The sequence below is a fragment of the Macaca mulatta genome, chromosome 9 (genome assembly GCF_049350105.2).
Source record: "Macaca mulatta isolate MMU2019108-1 chromosome 9, T2T-MMU8v2.0, whole genome shotgun sequence".
Classification (NCBI taxonomy): domain Eukaryota; kingdom Metazoa; phylum Chordata; class Mammalia; order Primates; family Cercopithecidae; genus Macaca; species Macaca mulatta.
In genome coordinates, this window is record NC_133414.1 from 29,913,781 (window position 1) to 29,933,816 (window position 20,036).

At 35.4% G+C, this 20,036-nt stretch overlaps 1 protein-coding gene across 34 annotated transcripts in view; it reads left to right on the top strand.

Annotated features, from left to right (window-relative positions):
* WAC (WW domain containing adaptor with coiled-coil) overlaps positions 1-20,036 on the top strand; it is a 90,091-nt gene that overhangs the window by 57,504 nt on the left and 12,551 nt on the right. For 15 of the 34 annotated variants that reach the window (XM_001106227.5, XM_077946084.1, XM_077946082.1 and 12 more), the window contains 4 exons: positions 1,117-1,232; positions 2,101-2,213; positions 7,318-7,626; positions 19,663-19,908. In XM_001106227.5, coding sequence (XP_001106227.2) covers positions 1,117-1,232; positions 2,101-2,213; positions 7,318-7,626; positions 19,663-19,908 — 784 coding nt within the window. Of the gene's footprint in view, positions 1-1,116; positions 1,233-2,100; positions 2,214-7,317; positions 7,627-19,641; positions 19,909-20,036 lie in introns of all 34 variants that reach the window. The other 19 variants (XM_077946098.1, XM_077946102.1, XM_015146692.3 and 16 more) reach the window with 2 other exon arrangements.

Sequence of the window (20,036 nt, forward strand, 5' to 3'; positions counted from 1 at the left end):
TCAGGCTTGAAAATTGTATCACAATACAGTGAACCTGGAAGGATAGGCTATGATAGTATAGTACATTATTTCATTTTACTTTTTTCAAGTGGTTTAATATTTTTAAAATTTTTTTTATTTTTCTAAATTGACAATTGTACATATTTATGGTATATATGGTGATGTTTCGATACATTCAGTATATTTAATAATGTTCAAATCAGTAATTTGTGTGTCTGTCATCTCCAACATTTGTGTTGGGAACACTCAAAATCCTCTTTTCTAGCTATTTGACAAAATATAATCAATGTTGTTTCAGTAAGCTCCTTTGAAAAACTAATTAAGGAATTCAACCAAGGTACTTGAGATTCTACCAGATTTCCTGGGGCCAATCAGAAACTTAACTAATCTTTGTGAGATTCTTTTCATGGAAACTGGGCCTTTCTGATGTTTCTAATTTCATTATGATGTTACATTGCCTGTAAAAATACCTGGAAGAGACTGTATCTGAGAATGTTTGAAAGACCATTTTTAGTTATGGGAATATGAGTGATACTGCTAATCCTGTATATTACATGAGAACAAGATTTTAGTTATGTGTACCTGATCCATCTTGTCGATTTTGAAGGTGAAACAAATTTATAGCTTTTAATTAGCTTTCTGTTTATGTTTACATATTTTGGTTCCTTTTGTCACTAAGTAACAGTTAATACAGGCAAGATTGTTCTCTTTTATACCATATGTAATTATTATTGTGCCTTAGAATTTAGAACTGACGATCTCACGCCATCATCTAGTCTAGAGTGCATTCCTCACCCCCATGTTACTGGATTTCAACAGTTAAAATTGTGGGGGATTTTGTCATGCTTTCTAAAATCAAGGTGATGTTAATTTCACAGTTTTCTTTGTCTAACAATCTAATTTTTATGCTACTTAATTTTGGTATTTTATGAAGTTCTATTCTTTGAAGCCTTTCATAAACTAAGGTCTTATAAATACTTATGCAGATAATTGCATTCTAGTTCAGAGTACCTTTATCTCATAAGTGTTTTCCTGTATGTGTGCTTTGATGTTCTTGATATTTCATGTGATTACATAGTATTAACATTTTCTAATTGTAAAAAATATATTTTTAAGCCTTATGATTCTGCAGATGACTGGTCTGAGCATATTAGCTCTTCTGGGAAAAAGTACTACTACAATTGTCGAACAGAAGTTTCACAGTGGGAAAAACCAAAAGAGTGGCTTGAAAGGTAATTAGCTTTTAATCTAATTAAACGTTATTTCTCTAGCTTGGTTCTACAGGTTAACATCTTCCAGCATTAAACATTCTAATTTAGCTTTTTTATGGTGCTACCCATCTACACTTTTTAGTTGCAGTGGTTGGTTGCCCCATCATTTTTTCCATAATTTGTCTTTACTTTTAAAAACAAAAACCTGGCCGGGTGCAGTGGCTTGTGCCAGTAATCCCAGCACTTTGGGAGGCCAAGACTGGAGGATTGATTGAGCCCAGGAGTTTGAGGCCAGCCCTGGCACATAGTGAGACCCTGTCTCTACAAAAGTTAGCTGTGAGTGGTAGCATGCACTTGTAGTTCCAGCTACTGAGGAGGCTGAGGTGGGAAAATGGCTTCAGCCTAGGAGGCCACAGCTGCAGTGAGCCATGATGGTGCCACTGCACTCCAACCTGAGCAATAGAGCAAGATGCTATCTCCAAAAAAAAAGAAAAATTTTAGGACAGCTAGGCAGCTGTCCACAAAGGCCTTTTGAATAGTCAGTATAATTAATAAAATACTTACCTACATTTATGCATCTTTAATTTTGATGGAAATATTAATAGCTTAACAAGACCATAATGTTTCTTTCACATGTAGAATTAAAATTGATGAGCTTTGGTTATGGCGTTAGTGGTATAATTAATTGGTATAGTTTTGCCATTAGTGAGAAACATTAGTGTTTCTCTTTGCCACGTTCCATCTCCCACACCAGTTAAATTATGACCATGTTCACTGCTTTTGTTTTTTATATAACCGTTTGTTAGGCATTTGGCCAGAGCTGTTTATTATGGAAACTCATGCCCTCGATGTAATTTTTATGTGTTTATCTTACTTTTTTTATTTTTAGAGAACAGAGACAAAAAGAAGCAAACAAGATGGCAGTCAACAGCTTCCCAAAAGATAGAGATTACAGAAGAGAGGTGATGCAAGCAACAGCCACTAGTGGGTTTGCCAGTGGAAGTAAGTATTAATTTTTTTTCTTTGAAATGTATGTTTGATTTATTCGTATTATTTATTTTTCAAATCTGTGTCCATCGCCATCTACATATGTAAATTAAAATAAATAGAAACATGTAGAGATTCTTTTACGTTGGATTTATTATCCCCTACCCGCCACCATTTTGGTCCCCGAAAAGGGAAAAGATACATGGTAGAGTAGCATACGTATGTGTTTCCTGCTGCGCATTATGGCTATAATGGAGCTGAATTGCAAACAGTAGAATTTTGTTTTAGATTGGTTTCCCCTGATCCCCCCAAACAGGAGCTTCCTCTCCCACCCTGCCTGCCTGCCCTTAAGTTGTGTCCTATTAAACTGGACACAGATCTCATCAGGTTTTAGTCTAATAATTGAATCGTAGCCACACACAAGTGACATGAGAGTAGCTACTGTTTTTTGTTTGTTTGTTTATGTTACCAGTGAGTAACTTGTTTATCCTTGTATTTAGAAACAAATTTCACCATGATCATAGATCTGTGTAACATCTCTAGTTTGAATTTGCACACAATTTAAAAATGTCTAATAGAAAACTTAAGCCATTTTGTTCTAAGGTGGTCTTCATCTATAAATCAAACTGTGGGCATACTTCATTGTTCTTCTGAGGCCAGATTTTGTGCTAGTGGGACAATTTTGTATCCCATACATTTGTTTTGTAATTCATTCTCCAAATTTGAAGCTTTATTAAAGGTACTCTATTTCCACTGGCTTCCCTTACCTTGAATCAAATTTACTCCCGGTGCTGTGGCTCATGCCTGCTGCAATCCCAGCCTTTTGGGAGGCCGAGGCAGGAGGATGGCTTGAGGCCAAGAGTTTGAGACTGGCCTATGCAACATGGCAAGACCCAGTATCCACAGAATTAAAAATTAACCACTCAGCTGTAGTCCCAGCCACTTGGGAGGCTGAGGCAAGAAGATGACTTGAGCCTTGGAGTTTGGGTCTTCAGAGAGCTATGATCTTGCCACTGCACTCTAGCCTGGCAACAGAGTCAGACTATGTCTCAAAAAAAAAAAAATTAAAAATATTTAACTGTCACGTAGACTTCTAGGATTCGTTTTGCAATTTTGGGAGGAATTTCAAGGTGATGTTTTCTGGGAATTCTTAAACTTCAGTGTTTCAGTTCTGTTCCTGTAACTCAAACCAAAAAGTTGGGGGGTGTGTTTGGTCTCAGAGGGATTATTGAGTTTTTGATGGGAGACAATATTTAAGATGAAACAGTAACAGATCTGCAGGATTAAGTGTGAAATAATAAATTTTTAAATCAGTGAAATCGTATATAATTTTTTAAATGATATAAAGTACTGAAGTTGGCATATTGAAGAACATTGAATTTTGAACATTGAATTTTGAGGTGGAAGAATTAGATTCTAGTCCCATTTCTTTTTATATCTTAATTAACTGACTTTTGTCAATTAAAAATGAGAGAGAGGTTTTCCTCTAGACATAAACAAGTTACACCCAGCTTGTGGGTTTTTTGAACATATTGCAGGGTAGGGGATGCATAGAAAATGAGTGACAGATGGCTGGGCGCGGTGGCTCACGCCTGTAATCCCAGCACTTTGGGAGGCCGAGGCAGGCGCATCACGAAGTCAAGAGATCGAGCCCATCCTGGCCAACATGGTGAAACCCCGTCTCTACTAAAATACAAAAATTAGCTGGGTATGGTGGTGCGCCCTGTAATCCCAGCCACTCAGGAGGCTGAGTCAGAAGAATCGATTGAACCCAGGAGGCGGAGGTTGCTGTGAGCTGAGATTTCACCACTGTACTCCAGCTTGGGCGACAGAGCAAGACTCTGAGTCTACAAAAAAAAAAAAGTATTAGATAAGTATAAAAATAGTAACTTGTTTTTCTTCATGATTTCAAAAGTATGCCATATTTGTAAATAATTAGGTAAAACGTTTAAATTCCATGACCCTGAAACATTTTGGAATATATACTTTTTTCTGTATGCTTATAAATGTGTATACAAATTACATATGTATGTATTTCAAAAATGGGATTCTATATTACTGTTTTTTACCTGTTATTCAGTAATGTATCAGGAATATGTTTTTATGTCTGTTTATAATTCTGCATTTGTTATATTGATTGCATAGGTAAACTTTCATCAATAAATAATCCCCTATCAATGAATACTTGGGAAGTTTTCAGCCTTTCCCTACTATAAACAAGATTATGATTCATATCTGCCCACTTGTCTGATTACTGCCTTCACTTAAATTCCTAGATAGGCAAATGATGAGTCATTGTGTCTGTGCTTGTGTTGAAATGTAGTCGTGTTTCACACTTTTTTTGAGTTAGGTAGTGTTTGAGAAAGAACCTTAGCTGTGTTGCTTTTTTTAAAGATTGGTCAACTTAGTAATAAAGTCAATAAGCCATTCAAGTGTTTAACTTAGTCTATCAGAAACATGTTGGCAGAGTGTTCCCTTGTGTTGAGTATATTGGTATTTGTGTAGAGTGTGGCTTAAAGCTTGTTCTTGACTACCAATAAAAAAAACTTTAGGGGATGGCAGAGGGGGAAGGATTGGGAAGATTTTTACATGTAAAGAGATAAAGTAGGTTTTAATGAGGTTTTCGTTGTTTTTGTTTTTTTGCAATATATTAAGTGTTTGTAAAGCACTAAAATATTTTAACAAAGGCTGGGCATGGTGGCTCATGCCTGTAATCCCAGCACTTTGAGAGGCCGAGTCGGGTAGATCATCAGAGGTCGAGTTTGAGACCAGCCTGGCCGATGTGGCAAAACCCCGTCTGTACTAAAAATACAAAAATTAGCTGAGTATGGTGGTGCACACCTGTAATCCCAGTCACTTGGGAGGCTGAGGCAGGCAGAGATTTCAGTGAGGCAAGATTCGTGCTGTTGCACTACAGCCTGGGTGACAGAGTGAGACTGTCTCAAAAAAAACCAAAAAACATAAAATATTTTATCAAATGTTAATATTCTCCACAACCTGATGCTGAAAATTATATGGATAAAATTTTTAATTTGCTATTAACTGCTACTAATTTTTATTTTTGCGAATCTGTGCTTTATATGTTGATGGCTCTATGTTTAGAGACACCTTTCTCAACAGAAGCACTAATGACGTTTTGGGTGAAGTAATTGTTTGTTATGGAAGGCTTTCCTGTTTTGTAGGTTATTGAACACCAAAACTGGCCTCTCCTCACTAGATGCCAGTAGCATACCTCCCCTCTCTCCAGTCAGGACAAGCAAAGCACTGCACTCTGGGAGGGTGGCAAATAGGTACTGCTTTAACTGTGTTTATTTAGAGTTGTAAGTATAGAAAGCTGTTACAGCTATAGCTTCCCCCGTTCCTGTAATGCTGCTGCCCTTTTTGCTTTTTAACTTAAAAATGTTAGAAGTATCATCCTTAATTTCCATTGGAGTACCTGTGCTTGATACATTTTGACTAGCCCTATAGAACTGAAAGGAAGTTTTCTTGGTTGAGGAAATAAAAATTGTATACAGGGTTGGGCATGATATTATCCTATTATGTCTGTCCCTAAAGGTTTCTGTCTTAGTAGTATCCTCATTGCAGGTAGAAACTGTAGAATAAAATTTTTAAAATTTTATATTCATGCAAGTTGATAGCTTACTGATATATTACTGTCATACAACAGATGTTTGTATTCTGTTCATTTTTGTAGATTTTTATATTGTATCCTTTATAACACTAAATTTTATATATTAAGTCATTGTCAGAAGACCTTGTGCTTTGATGTGATTGTTTTTTTGGATGGTATTCCGGTACTTTTTGTTGTGGTGTACCATGTAGCGGTTGTGTACTGACAACTTTGAAACTGACTTCTAGTTTGAATGTTCCTCCTTCGTTGTTTTGTCTTGGTCTTTATAATTGGAGGAGCTGTAAATTGGAAAAAACAATGCAATAATCAACAGAGAGGGCATACTTTAGTAAAATTATTGTACATCACATGCTTAGATTTTAGGTCATTTCTCTCCTTGGAGGTTATTTCTCTCCTTGGAGGTTATTTTAGTTCTTTAGTTATTGTTGGGAATATTGTAATTTAGATTGAACACTTCGAATGAACTTTAACATGATCGTTGAAATTTTCCTTCTTTTGTACTGTTTTGAGGAATCATGGTGTTAGAATTTAAATTGTTGATAGATTTTAAACTGTTTTCAGTATTTCTGAGCTTAAAGTATTTTTGTGGCTATTTAAATTGTTGATAGATTTTAAACTGTTTTCAGTATTTCTGAGCTTAAAGTATTTTTGTGGCTATTTAAATTGTTGATAGATTTTAAACTGTTTTCAGTATTTCTGAGCTTAAAGTATTTTTGTGGCTTTAAATTGAAAGAGGATTTGTTTTTAATACACCTAGCGATAAGTAGATTGTTCTGACTGTGCTGTGGGTGTTGGACTTCTATTTTCAAATAGCATTATGCATCATGATTTTATTACTAACTCTCTGGTTATTTGTAACATTACTAAAAATACTACAGATTGGTTTACTTACTGTATTCACAGTTCGTCATAACTTCAGTCATCTTAAAATGATTTCATTTAAGCCTTCGTATAAACTGCTTTAGAGGCAACTAATTAGCTAATGTAGTATTTAGAAAGACCAGGCTAATAAAGCCTAATATTCCTTTGCAGTCGAACCACTGTGAATAATTCAGTTATTAAAATCTATGACCCATAGTGTAAAACAATGAAGCATTTATTTTTTCTGCTTTTAAAACAATTTAAAAATTTTTATGAGACGGTATTATAACTCCATATGTTGATTTTTGTTGTTGTTGTTGTTTTTGGTATGTTTTGTTTGAACTACAGTGTGATTCTAAGGAATCCTTAAAAAATGTGTAGCCCCCTTGAAATATGAGTATAGATGAATATTTATAGTTGAGCAAAAACTCCTCTTCTTCCAGTATTGCATATTTACATGCCAGTGGTAAACTGCAGACACTAACTGGGTTTGCAGTTTTATAAAAGAATATGTAAGTACAAGTATGTTGCTGAATTAGCTGATGTTAAAGGTAGGATTCTAATGTAATCTTTTTTCTTCCCCCTTCTGTCATTCCAACATCTGTTTTTTCGAACTGTGAACTAAAGTGGAAGACAAGCATTCCAGTGATGCCAGTAGTTTGCTCCCACAGAATATTTTGTCTCAAACAAGCAGACACAATGACAGAGACTACAGACTGCCAAGAGCAGAGACTCACAGTAGTTCTACGCCAGTACAGCACCCCATCAAACCAGTGGTTCATCCAACTGCTACCCCAAGCACTGTTCCTTCTAGTCCATTTACGCTACAGTCTGATCACCAGCCAAAGAAATCATTTGATGCTAATGGAGCATCTACTTTATCAAAACTGCCTACACCCACATCTTCTGTCCCTGCACAGAAAACAGAAAGAAAAGGTATGCCATTATTACTAGATGCTGCACGTTGAACTATAGTTTCTAAGTTTCTTATATATTACATTATTTCCTTTGGCTTATAAGTCTCCGAATTATAAATTTTTTAAAAAGTCTTTTAGAATGTTTCTGTGTAGAGTTAGGTGTAGAGTTAGCAGTATTTAGCTTTTTTCTTTAATTTATAATTATCCAGCCTCAGAACTGTTTCTTGCCTCTGGATTAAGTCAGGTGCTTAATGTGTAACAATAATGGTTTAAGTAATTTTTTAAAGTCAAATAACTGTCTCTTCAATTTTCTGTTTTTGTGATCATTGTCTTGACAGTTTATAAATCGTCTCAGTTTTCTCTTAATACTTAATAGGAATAGAGATATTTTAAAACTAATTCTGTATAACATTTCATTATTGGTTTCAATTTGCGATTAGAAAATTAAGTTGTGGGCCATAAGATAAGGAGTGTTAATGTCTGAATTGGACCTTAAGTCTGAGGAGTGGAAGTTAAACATTGCAGCCCAAATTGTGTTTATCCAACTCAGTGTCAATAATCACAGCATGTTTAAAAAGTTACAGAAAAATTTTAAGAACAGCTACTTAGAAGGTGTGACACAACATAAGCAGTGTGATGAAATTTGCATAGACCATTCACAGTCTGAAACTTGTACTTCATAGTATGTTTTAAGAGTCTAAGGAAATTAAAACGCAGTAAATAAATTGTCACGGGTAAATCCATTAGCAGACCATTAGTAAGTGTTGATGCACTTTTAAATGTCCTGTGGGTTTAGGAGAGGCTTGATACGTTAATTCACATTATTTAATTTGTTGGCAAAGGGCTCAAATAGTTGAATTTCTTTTGTTTCTGATTTCCCCTCTCCTTGAACTACAGTGTGATTTTAAAGAATCCTAAAAAAGAACTTGTAGCCCCCTTAAAATCTAGATTAATATAGATTAATATTTATAGTTGAGCAGAAGCTAAACTATCAATACATGTTGTTTGAAATTTTCGTATATTACATGTTATATGTTTGTAATACATGCGTATGTACTATGCATGTTATTTGAATTTTCCTTGTTATTCAGCCATATACTTTATGTATCATACAGTACATAATGTGTCAGATTAATGCTTGTTCCAGATGTCAAATTCGGTCAAGATGGTTTGTACCAACATTTATAAATAACATGTCGGATTTACCCTGTGACAGAATTAAATTTGCAAAGAGAAATAACTGAGAGATGAAATCTGAATTAATGCTATAGTTATTATATTTTCCAGAGGACATTTTGGTTTTTTAAGTTCCTATAATTTTGACAGTTTGCTCACAGAAAACTTTATTTTAAAAATCCTTGTCAGTTAGAATTCTGATGGCCCTTTGAAAGTATTTATCCCATGTCACCTTTGTACATTTAACACTTTTAAACTCCTTTTTGAAATTCTTCCTCTGGCTTCTGTGATACTACCCTCCTTCAGTTGCCTATTTCTGTTCCTTCCTGCTTCTTACATATCAGCATCTCAGCCTTTTTTTCTCTGTTTGGTTCTTTTTCTTGTTCACCATATTCCTTGGTAGTCATTTTGTTACTGTTATGACTACCAAATCTTTAGTTCTAGTTCAGACTTATATGTCTACGTGTAAACTCTCAGTATTTGTTACATATCCTCATATACAATGTGTCCCTAATTTCTCCTTTTCCCACAATTTATTCTTAGATTTGCAGTAATTGACAACACTGTTCTCCCTAACTTTGCCTTATTCTTAAACATTCTCACCCACCCACCCATTGACAAATCTTGGGCGCTCTTTCTTAGCACTCATTGAAATTCAGATTCTCTCTTTTAATTGTAAAAATCTTTCGTGGAGATTTCACTTACTGAAATTCAGATCATCTCTCTCTGTTTGTTCATTTTTTTTTTTTTTTTTTTTTTTTTGAGACTGAGTCTCGCTCTGTCACCCAGGCTGGAGTGCAGTGGCCGGATCTCAGCTCACTGCAAGCTCCGCCTCCCGGGTTCATGCCATTCTCCTGCCTCAGCCTCCCGAGTAGCTGGGACTACAGGCGCCTGCCACCTCGCCCGGCTAAGTTTTTGTATTTTTAGTAGAGACGGGGTTTCACTGTGTTACCCAGGATGGTCTCGATCTCCTGACCTCGTGATCCGCCCGTCCTGGCCTCCCAAAGTGCTGGGATTACAGACTTGAGCCACCGCGCCCGGCCTGTTTGTTAATTTGTAAAAATCACTGTGTTGCTTAGACTGGTCTCAAACTTTTAGCCTCAAGCAGTCCTCTGGCCTTGGCCTCCCAACATGCTGGGATTACAGGTGCAAGCCACAGTGCCTGGCCAGGTTCTCTTGAAATAATCTTCTGATTATCTTCTTACCCAGTCTATCCACTTAACAATGGCATCATTATACAATTTAAATTGAATTGTGTCAGCTCCTTGCTTAGAAACTTCTAGTGGTTTTTTAAACATCCAAATGATAAAGTCCATACTTAGTAAGATTATAGCAAGCACTTGACAGGATGGTTGCAGTCTGTTTTGCTAGCTTGATCTCCACCCATTTCACTCTTAATTCTCTAATTCATCTGTTGCAAACTTGGACATTTCTTAGGACTTGCCATTATCTTTCCTGTCCTGAGCTTTTGCTAAATAGAACATGTTCTTTCTTTGATTGCTGTCCTGTTGAATCCAGTACTCTATTGTTACAAAACTTAAACATTGTAATTTCAGTTTTTTCAATTAGATTATATCCCCTTTAGGGCTCAACATTATGTTTTACTGTATTTCATACTTTATTCATCTTCTAACCCTTCCCTATGCAGTTTGATGCTAATTGTCTTATGTTCATTTTAGTTTATTCCTTAAAACAACACTGTGAGGGAAGGTGGTAATATCTCTGTCTTAGAAATGAAGAGCCTAAACATTACCCCAGTTCAAACATGTAGTGTTAGAGGCAGCTTCTCCACAACCCTGTTCTTTCCTCAAAACCAAATATAATGAAAGACTAACATACAGCACATCTATGTCAGTTCGGATGCTGGTAATGTAAAATTTCTGACAGAGTAGATTCGAGTTTAAATTTCACGAAGTGTGTTTGCTAATCACAAGCATTATGTGCCTAATTTATATGTAGTATTCTTAAACTTGTAGGAAGAAACTCGGTTACCTACCATGGAATTATCTGTTTATATAGGGGAAATTGTGCAGCCTTTCCAAGTACTTCTCCTTGTATGTTAATTGAAGACTGTTACATCCTTAGATAAGTTTTATAGCAACTGTAATCTTTACAGGTTGTTTTCCATTTAGTCTGTTTAGATTGTTCATTTAGATTGTTCTTCGTGTTTCTGAAGTGTCTATTTGACATATATTTTTTTTTTCCTCAACGGGGACATCCATGTTATTTAAATTAAGCTTTCTATTGACTCTTCTCATCAACTTAGTGATTTTACTTGTTTAGGTTTTTCTTAACAATTAAATAATTTATATTAAGCACTGATGGTTCAAATCAGGTTGGCCTGTTGGTGTTAAGCACTAATAGTATAGCTGAGCTCTGTCTAAAGTTGTCAGTGGTGGATGCTGTGTACAAGAGCAGAGTCTTTGTCTTTCTTAACCACTGCTCTATTCCTAGTGGTTGACAAATAATAGGCAGTGTGTAAATGTTTGTTGTAGATGCCTATACAACAGTGTGTAAATGTTGGATGGATGCCTATACAACGTGTGTAATGGATGTTGTATAGGCATCCATGTTGTATGTATAAATATTTGTTGTAGATGGATGCTATAAGAACAGGTGTTGAGAGTTGGGAGCACTTGCACTGGTCATGGTTAAAAAAGTATTTGAAGAAAAAGAAGTTTGTATATGTGTTGTGCATCCGATTAAAGCATACCAGCAATGGATTTATATCTGTTTGATGCCAATGTGTCATTTGAGAGAAAGAACCTAAGGTGAACTCAAGGTTTGTGCCTGTGTGAGTGGTCAGAAGGGTAGAGAACGCTGCAGAGCTCTTTACTTTTGCAGAGAACAGTCTTGATGTTAGGTAGAGAGAAACAAGGGAGTGAGGTGACCCCATTTAGGTCTATATTTGTTTGTTAGGGGAACATTTGAACATCTATATATGATCACTTTATTGGACAACCATAAAAAGAGAAACTCTGATACACCAAAAAAAAAAATGTAAAACTGAGTTTTATCATTTGGCTCCCCAGTGGCCATTTTAAACCTGCTCTAACTCTGTCATCCCTTCCAGATTTGTGAAATGACAAAAGAGGAAACGTGGGTCCTTACTGTTTGCTATGACCAGGTTGTCAGGAGAGTTTAATAACCTTATTCAATAAGTTCCTTATTTAGTGATTTAGAATTATGATTTATTAGCAGAGATAAATGTGAAAACAAAACAAAGTAGCCATAGGATTAGACCTATTTAGTAACCTCAAGCTAGCTCTCAGTATGAACGTATGTAAATAATCACATACTCACATGCTGGTGCCATATGTAATGGGCAGGACAGACTAGTCATGTTAATATGAGGTGTGAGTCAGTCACTTGAAGTAAAATTCCCTTCTGTTTTTATGCTATCTGTAGACTAAATGACAATTGAATGAAGTCAAAAACTTCAGTATGTATTAAAGCTAGGCTCTTATAGCTGATATAGATGGTCATTAACTGGCAGTGGTAGCACTCAGTTGATTTGCTTTAAAATAATTTTCAGGGTTACTACTCATGAAAAGTTATAAAGATTGGCCATAGTTATTCAAATATTTATTGAATAATCGAATACATTGGTGTAGGAATTTAGTCTTAGTCATTAAGTTTAACTAGGTTTAGTCAACTTAATGAAGAAATAACTGATCAAAAGAGTATTAGGAAATATTGTTTGTAGTTTGAGGGTAAGGAAAATATTCATCAAGACCCAAATGGATTTGTCTTTTTAAAAATTAATAAATTTGACCACAAATAACACATTTAAAACTTCTTTATGGAAAGTTAATAACAATAAGCTAAGGTTGAAAGATAACTATCAGACAGGAGAAAATACTTGAAACATAGGTAACAAGATATGTTGAAGATACATAAAAAGATACAAAGCATTATGAGAAAGACAATCCAATGGAACAATAGACAAAGACTATGAACAGAAAATAAGAAAAGGGCAATTGCACCAAATACAAAAATTCACTGAGAATGGATCAAAGACCTAAAGTTAAGAACTAAAACACTAAGACACTTGGAAGGAAACAAAATCTAAATGGTATTAGAGTTGGCCATGATTTCTTGAAATATACCAAAGCACAGGCAACAAAAGAAAAAAACAGGCACATTGGACTTCATCAGTATTAAAAAACTTGTACATCAAAGGGAGTGAAAATGCAGTTCATAGAATGAAATAAAATATTTGTAAATCATGTATGTTGATAAGGTATGAATGAATATACGTAGAAGTCCAGCTCAACCACATAAAACAACATAGTTCATAAATGGGCAAAGGACTCAAATAAACATTTCTGCAAACAAGACATTCTGGTGGCCAGTAAGCACATGAAGAGATGCTCAACCTCATTAGTCATTAGGGAAATGCAATTCAAAAACCATAATGAAATAACACTTAATACCCATTAGGAAGACTATTATAATTAAAAAATGGAAATAGGTGTTTCGGAAGATGTGGAAAAATTGAAACCCTTGTACTTTTGGTGGGAATGTAAAATGAGGCAGCTACTCTGGAATATAGTTTGTATGTTCTTCAAAAAGTTAAACACAGGATTATGTGTAGGATCCAGCGGTTCCATTTCTAGATACATACCCAAAAGAAAGGCAGAGACTCAAACGTGCTTACATGTGGTTGTTCTTAGCAGTTCACAACAGAACAAACATTAGAGACAATCAAGTGTTCATCAGCAGAGTGAAATTCTGATACATGCTACATACAACATGGATGAACCTTAAGAATATTACATGAAATAAGCCAGGAGGAGAAGGACACATTTTATGATTCCACATATACAAGGGTACCTAGAATGGGCAAATTCATACAGACAGAAACTGGAATAGTAGTTACCAGGGACTGTTCGGTGGTGTCCGGGGTGGGAGTGGGTGTTAAGTTTCTGTTTGGGAAGATGAAAATGTTCTGGAGACGTATAGTCGTGATAGCTGCACAGAAATGTGCATGTACTTAATGACATTGCCTTATACTTGTAAAATGGTTAAAATAGTAAGTTTGATGCTGTGTATACTTTACCAGGATAAAAACAATGCAAGAGAAAGATTGCTAGTGCATGTTGAAAATTAAGATTACTATGAGGATATTTTTCACTCTTGAGACTAGTGACAACAATGGAATGTTTCTGGGAAGCACAGTATGTGGAGTGTGTAAGTGGGTCTTGCTAGTATGGGATGTCACTTTAGCAATGTCTGTTGGAAATTGCTTATCTTTTGTATGTATTAACATGAAGATTTTCTCAGTTGAATAAAACAAGTTAAAAAAGGATACTGTCTTCATTATAAAACATCAGTGTATTTATGTACATTTATAAATGCATTGAGATCTAGAAGGATACATGAGTAAAAATACTCATGAATTTAAAAATTAAAGTCAGATTTAGGTGTTGTCACCTACCTACTTTATTTTTTTTTCCTTACTACACTTACATACATCTTCATAATTTGCTCTGTGTCTCCCATGTAACACCACTATTACAAAATAAAGCAGGCTGCCTTTGTAGCAGTAATTTGAGTTTCACGTGTTCCCTTGTCCTGCTCAGTATTAGAGCAACTGTCGAAACACAACAGGAAAGTAATGATTAGAAGTGCACTTATTACCAGTATCATTTTAGATCTTCCGTATATTGAAAAGGATTTGAGATACCAGAAAAATTCAGCTCAGAAATAAAGTTTGGCTTTATTTACAGTAGTTTGCAAGCGTACCTATAGGAAGAGTTGAAGTGATAATTTAAACCCTAGAAAGAGGTTATAGCAACAGATTTTTATGTGTCTAGTCTTTGGTAAGCTGCCACCCCCCACCCCAGCAGAATTTGGAAATACAAGTGAATTATTTATAATTACAAAGCATTAAGAAGTGTTGTCTCTTAAAGCAAATACTTACAACTTAAAATTGAAGGGTGACATTTATAGCACATACCAAATAATTGGTCAGAGATACACAAGGCACAGAAATATCAAATGGGAGAGTGAAGGAAGGTTTAAAATAGCTTAGGAAGAGATCACAAAATATCTTTTGAAAGATCATAGGCACATACAAGTCAACACTAGAGCTAAAACCAGGTATTCCATTACCAAAGAGTGATTATGAAAGACCATTTAAAGTAGGAGTGTCCAATCTTTTGGCTTCCCTGGGCCGCATTAGAAGAAGAAGAATTGTCTTGGTCCACACATAAAATACGCTAATGAAAGCTGATGAGCTTTTTTAAAAATTGCATGTTTTAAGAAAGTTTACAGATTTGTGTTGAGCCACATTCAAAGCTGTCCTAGGCCTCATGGACGAGCTTGATCTGTAGTCTAGGTTTCCTGAATGCTTGGAAAAGTTTGCATTGAAGCAATGAGAGTCATGCTGATACTCTTCAAGAGCAGAAGAATGCATTGAACTGAGTTGTTAATGAGAAACACTGCATTCTCTCTTATGTAAATTCATTTGTGTTTAGCTGTTTTCAAAGATGTGGATTTTGTATTTATGTTCAGTTTGTTGCAAACATGTAAAACATGTTATTAAGCATGTTAGCCTCATATCCTAACAAATTAGCCTAAAAGGTTTCAGACAAATGAAAGTGTTAATGAAAATTAGGTATTTGTATACTAAAAATACACTGTTTTTTAAAAATTATTCCAAAGTTTTATTGCCTTTGTGTTTACAAAAGGTGGTTTGAGTTATTTTATAAGATTATTTAAAATAACTTAAATTTGTCTTTACATAGTGTTACTTAGCTTTATGAATATAGCATAAAATGAGCTGTTCATCATTTTCTTTGACTGTTACATCGATGGAAGCATAAGGCCTACCTTCCCAGCATTATCAAGTTTTTTTTTTGTTTGTTTAGCATTATCAGTTTTGAGGCCAATAAAGATGATTGGCCTAGAAGTTAAATGCAAATGCACGTGTACATGCTCCTGTTACCTGTATTGAAGAATGCTGTCATTAACTGGCATCCAGGCAACAAGTTTATGTTGATGCCATTTTGGTGCCAAGTCCTGTTTTCCACAAGGGCTACAGAGAAAAGTACAACAGGCCGGGCACAGTGGCTCATGCCTGTAATCCCAGCACTTTGGGAGGCCGAGATGAGCAGATAGTTGAGGCGAGGAGTTCAAGACCACCCTGGCCAACATGGCACAATCCCATCTCTACTAAAAATACAAAAAATTTGCTGGGTGTGGTGGCATGCATCTGTAATCCCAGCTGAGGCAGGAGAATCACTTGAACCTGGGAGGCAGAGATTGCAGTGAGCCAAGATCGCGCCACTGCACTCCAGCCTGGGTGACAGAGAATGACTATATCTCAGAAAAAAAAAAAAAAGTACAACACAGTTCCTCTCCTGAGGAAGCTCATGTTCCTAGTACAAAGGAGGGATAATAAATGTTATGTAATAGAGGATACTGAGTAATATGCTAGATTTGGAGTAAGGGCACTCCAAACCAAAGGGAAGGGGCACCCAACCAACACTTTAAATATAAAACTTCTACCTTTTATAATATTTCAGTGATAAAACTATAAAAACTACCTCTCAGAATAGCATTTTATGTTTGTATTATGAAACTCAGTCCGCTATTAGTATTATTTATGTAGATTGAGGCATGTGACATAAGAAATATATAAATAACTTGCAACATGCTATGGAAGGACGTTTGTATGTGTGTCTGGTTGAGTGAGTGGAGCAATAAAGTGTAAATACAGCATGCTGAAGACCTGCTGGATGAAAGATTTTGCTTCTGTCCTTGATTGTATCCTTATTCAACTCAGTTCCCCACGTTGTGCTATATTTTTTCTTTTTTGCTTTGTTTTTCTTTTGTTTTTAAAGTTAAAAGGAACCTTGGAGGTTCTCCAGTCTATTTTTGCATAAACAGCAAGTAGTGCCAGAATCACACATAGAACTTTTACAAGTTGTTAGATATGCCCAGGCTTCCGTTCAGTAGATGTGGCTTGGAGCCCAGGTATCTGTTTCGTTTAGTTTTTTAACTTTAAAAGTGATTCCGATGAGCAGTCTGTTGAGGACTAACACCTTTCTTAGAAGGTTTAATAAAACGAAACCTTTTCATAGAGAAATTCTGGCCTTCAGAGATGTCACTTGCCCAGGAGTCCCATAAATACTAAGTAAGATCAACTGATTTTCACACTACTCACCTATAATTCCCCAAAACTGCAAAAGAAGTCTATTGTTGGGGTAAATAAACTTATTAAATAGAAATTAAGGATGTTTTTGCTGTTTTTTGTTGATGATGATGTGTATTTGTTTTTGATTTTGGAGTATTTTCCCTTTTGCTTGTCTTGATGAGCAACACTGAAGGAGTTTTAAGCCCTTCTGTTAATTTTTCATGTCTCGTAGATTTGGTAGCATCAAATAAAGTTGTAAACACCTTGCACTTTCTTCTCCAACTTGTTTCTGTTAAAAGCAGAAGAAAATTTACAGAAATAACAAAGAATGAAGATAATTTCAGGGGGATATTAATACTAGTTTAATTCATGCAGTAAGTAGAAACAGTGTATTTCATTATTAATATTAATCAGGATGCCCCCAAATTGTGTGTGAAAGAACCTTTAAGAGGGATGCGATCTGGAGAATACTGCTAATAGACTCTAATTGATTGCCGCATAAAATACAATAGCTGACAGCAGTGGGTTTTTTTGTTTGTTTGTTCGTTTGTTTTTTTAAATAAAGACCAGGTCTCACTCCCATTGCCCAGACTAGATAGCAGAGGCTTGATCACGGCTTACTGCAGCCACGACTTCGTGGCTCAGGTGATTCTCCCACCTCAGCTTCCTAAGTAGCTGGTACCCCAGGCGCAGGCCACCACACCTGGCTAATTTTTTGTATTTTTAGTAGAGACAGAGTTTTCCCATGTTGCCCAGGCTGGTCTTTGAAATCCTGGGCTCAAGCAATCACCTGCCTCAGCCTCACAAAATGCTGGGATTATAGGCATGAGCCACCACATCCATCTGACAGCAGAATTTTCACAAGGAAAGCTTTTATCGTTTTATTCGAGTTTCTTTATGCTTGTCTATGACTCCAGAACAGCAAAGCTGAAAATAATAGGCAGTCTGCTGGATTCAAGCACCCTCCTTTAAAAGTGTATACCCTTACACAAATAAAAATATCTTAGTCCTTCTGAGTTCATCATGGTTAATCAACACATTTTTGAACTGTACTTAAATCAGGTATAAGATCCACACTTTAGAGAGCTATTATCCCTAGCTCTTTTGAGCATTTATAGTAGTGTAAAAAGACTCATAGGCAAGTCTGTTTTCAGTAAGCTTGCTATTACTGTATATATGATCTTGAAAATCTTAAATAGATCGTTTCTAGTTTTGTGCTAAAATAAAGCAAACAATGCTGTTCTGATAGTCTTTGAATATTTCTCCTGATTTACATATATCTGAGTTTCTCTGAGGATGTGTACCTAAAGGGGAATTACTGGGTCATGTAGTGTTTGTCTCTTCAACTTTTCTAAATAATACCAAATTACTTTCCAGTGTGGTTGTATCAATTTATTATCCACCAGAAATGTTAAGTAAATGTTCTCATTACTCTTTGCCAACATTTGGTATTGTCTAACTTTTAAATTTTTGCATTATGGTGAGTGTAAAGGGTTATGTTGCTTTATTTTACATTTTCCTGATAATGAAGTTGAGCATCTTTTCTTGAATTTCCTAGGCATTCAAGTTCCTTCTTTGAAATAATGTCTTCTGTACATTTTTCTATTGGACAGTTTGTCTTTTTTGACTTATAGAAGTTCTTTAAATATTCTGATTACCACTTTGAATATAATTGTTTTGCTTTTTGTAACTTGACACGTCTTCTGCTTGGTGTTACAGATACCTTTCTGTGTTTTCCTCTAATAGTTTTAAAGACTTAAATACCTGCACAAAAGTTCAGTCTATCTTTAACTGGCTTTGTTTTAAATGTAAGTTTTTAAAAATTTGGCAGGACATGTCCTGCTGGCAGTGTTCTTTTTCTTCAGGATATGGAATCTTCAGGATTTATGTTACTAGCTTGTCAAATACTATTAACAGTGCTCTTGGGGCTTTGATTACAGGTACTTTTAAATCTATATAAATAATTGAAACAACAGCTTTCAAATAATTTTCCATGCATATTTTATACATCCTTTATTTCTAAATACTGTAAGGTGGGTTGTTTTTACTATGAAAGTGTCCTTTTAAATTTTAATAATCTTTAATTGAAACAAATAGCTCATTGCCTTATATATTGAATTACAGAAGGGAAGTATGTAGTTACAAAACTCAGTTATTAAGTATAAAAGTCTTTTCTCATCATGTCTTTAGCCCATTCTGGTTGTAACCACCTTGGTACCTATCCTGATTTGTGTTAAGACCAGTGTCATATTTAGGTAGGTTGTTATTGTGTTAAGACCAGTGTCATATTTAGGTAGGTTGTTATTGTGGCCGTAAACATTTTTCACCTTATTTTATGAGATATAAATTAAATTCTGTAGAATAATATTGTCCCTTTATCCTAATGGAAGCTTACTTGAATATGTGGTTAATAAATAATTGTCTTTGAGATAGCGTTGCTAGTGGACAGATTGGTACTTTTCAAATCAGATATGGGTATGATTTACCAGGTTTTATGGCTTCAGGTTTATCTGACTTTTGTTGTTCAGCTTTCTTACCTACGAAGTAGGGTGAGAAATGTCTAAATCATTATTCTAGTCACTTGAATGTTTACTGAGCATCCTCTGTGTGCGCCAATGTAAGGGTTAAATGAGATTACTTATGTTAGGCGCCTGGCACATGAGAGATGTTCTTTTGATGTTTGTTCTAATTTTCTCTATTCAAGTAATTTTTCAGGCTTATTGTCTTTTTATTTAGAATCTACATCAGGAGACAAATCCGTATCACATTCTTGCACAACTCCTTCCACATCTTCTGCCTCTGGACTGAACCCCACATCTGCACCTCCAACATCTGCTTCAGCGGTCCCTGTTTCTCCTGTTCCACAGTCACCGATACCTCCCTTACTTCAGGACCCAAATCTTCTTAGACAATTGCTTCCTGCTTTGCAAGCCACGCTGCAGCTTAATAATTCTAATGTGGACATATCTAAAATAAATGAAGGTAAATCTTCGTAAGTTTTTAAAAATTTATTTGCATTGTGCAAAGTTATGTAAGTAGTAAAATCCTCAGTTTAGGAATGGTCTTTGTTTTCTTTTGAAATTTATAGTTGAATATTGTTTTTTTTTGGT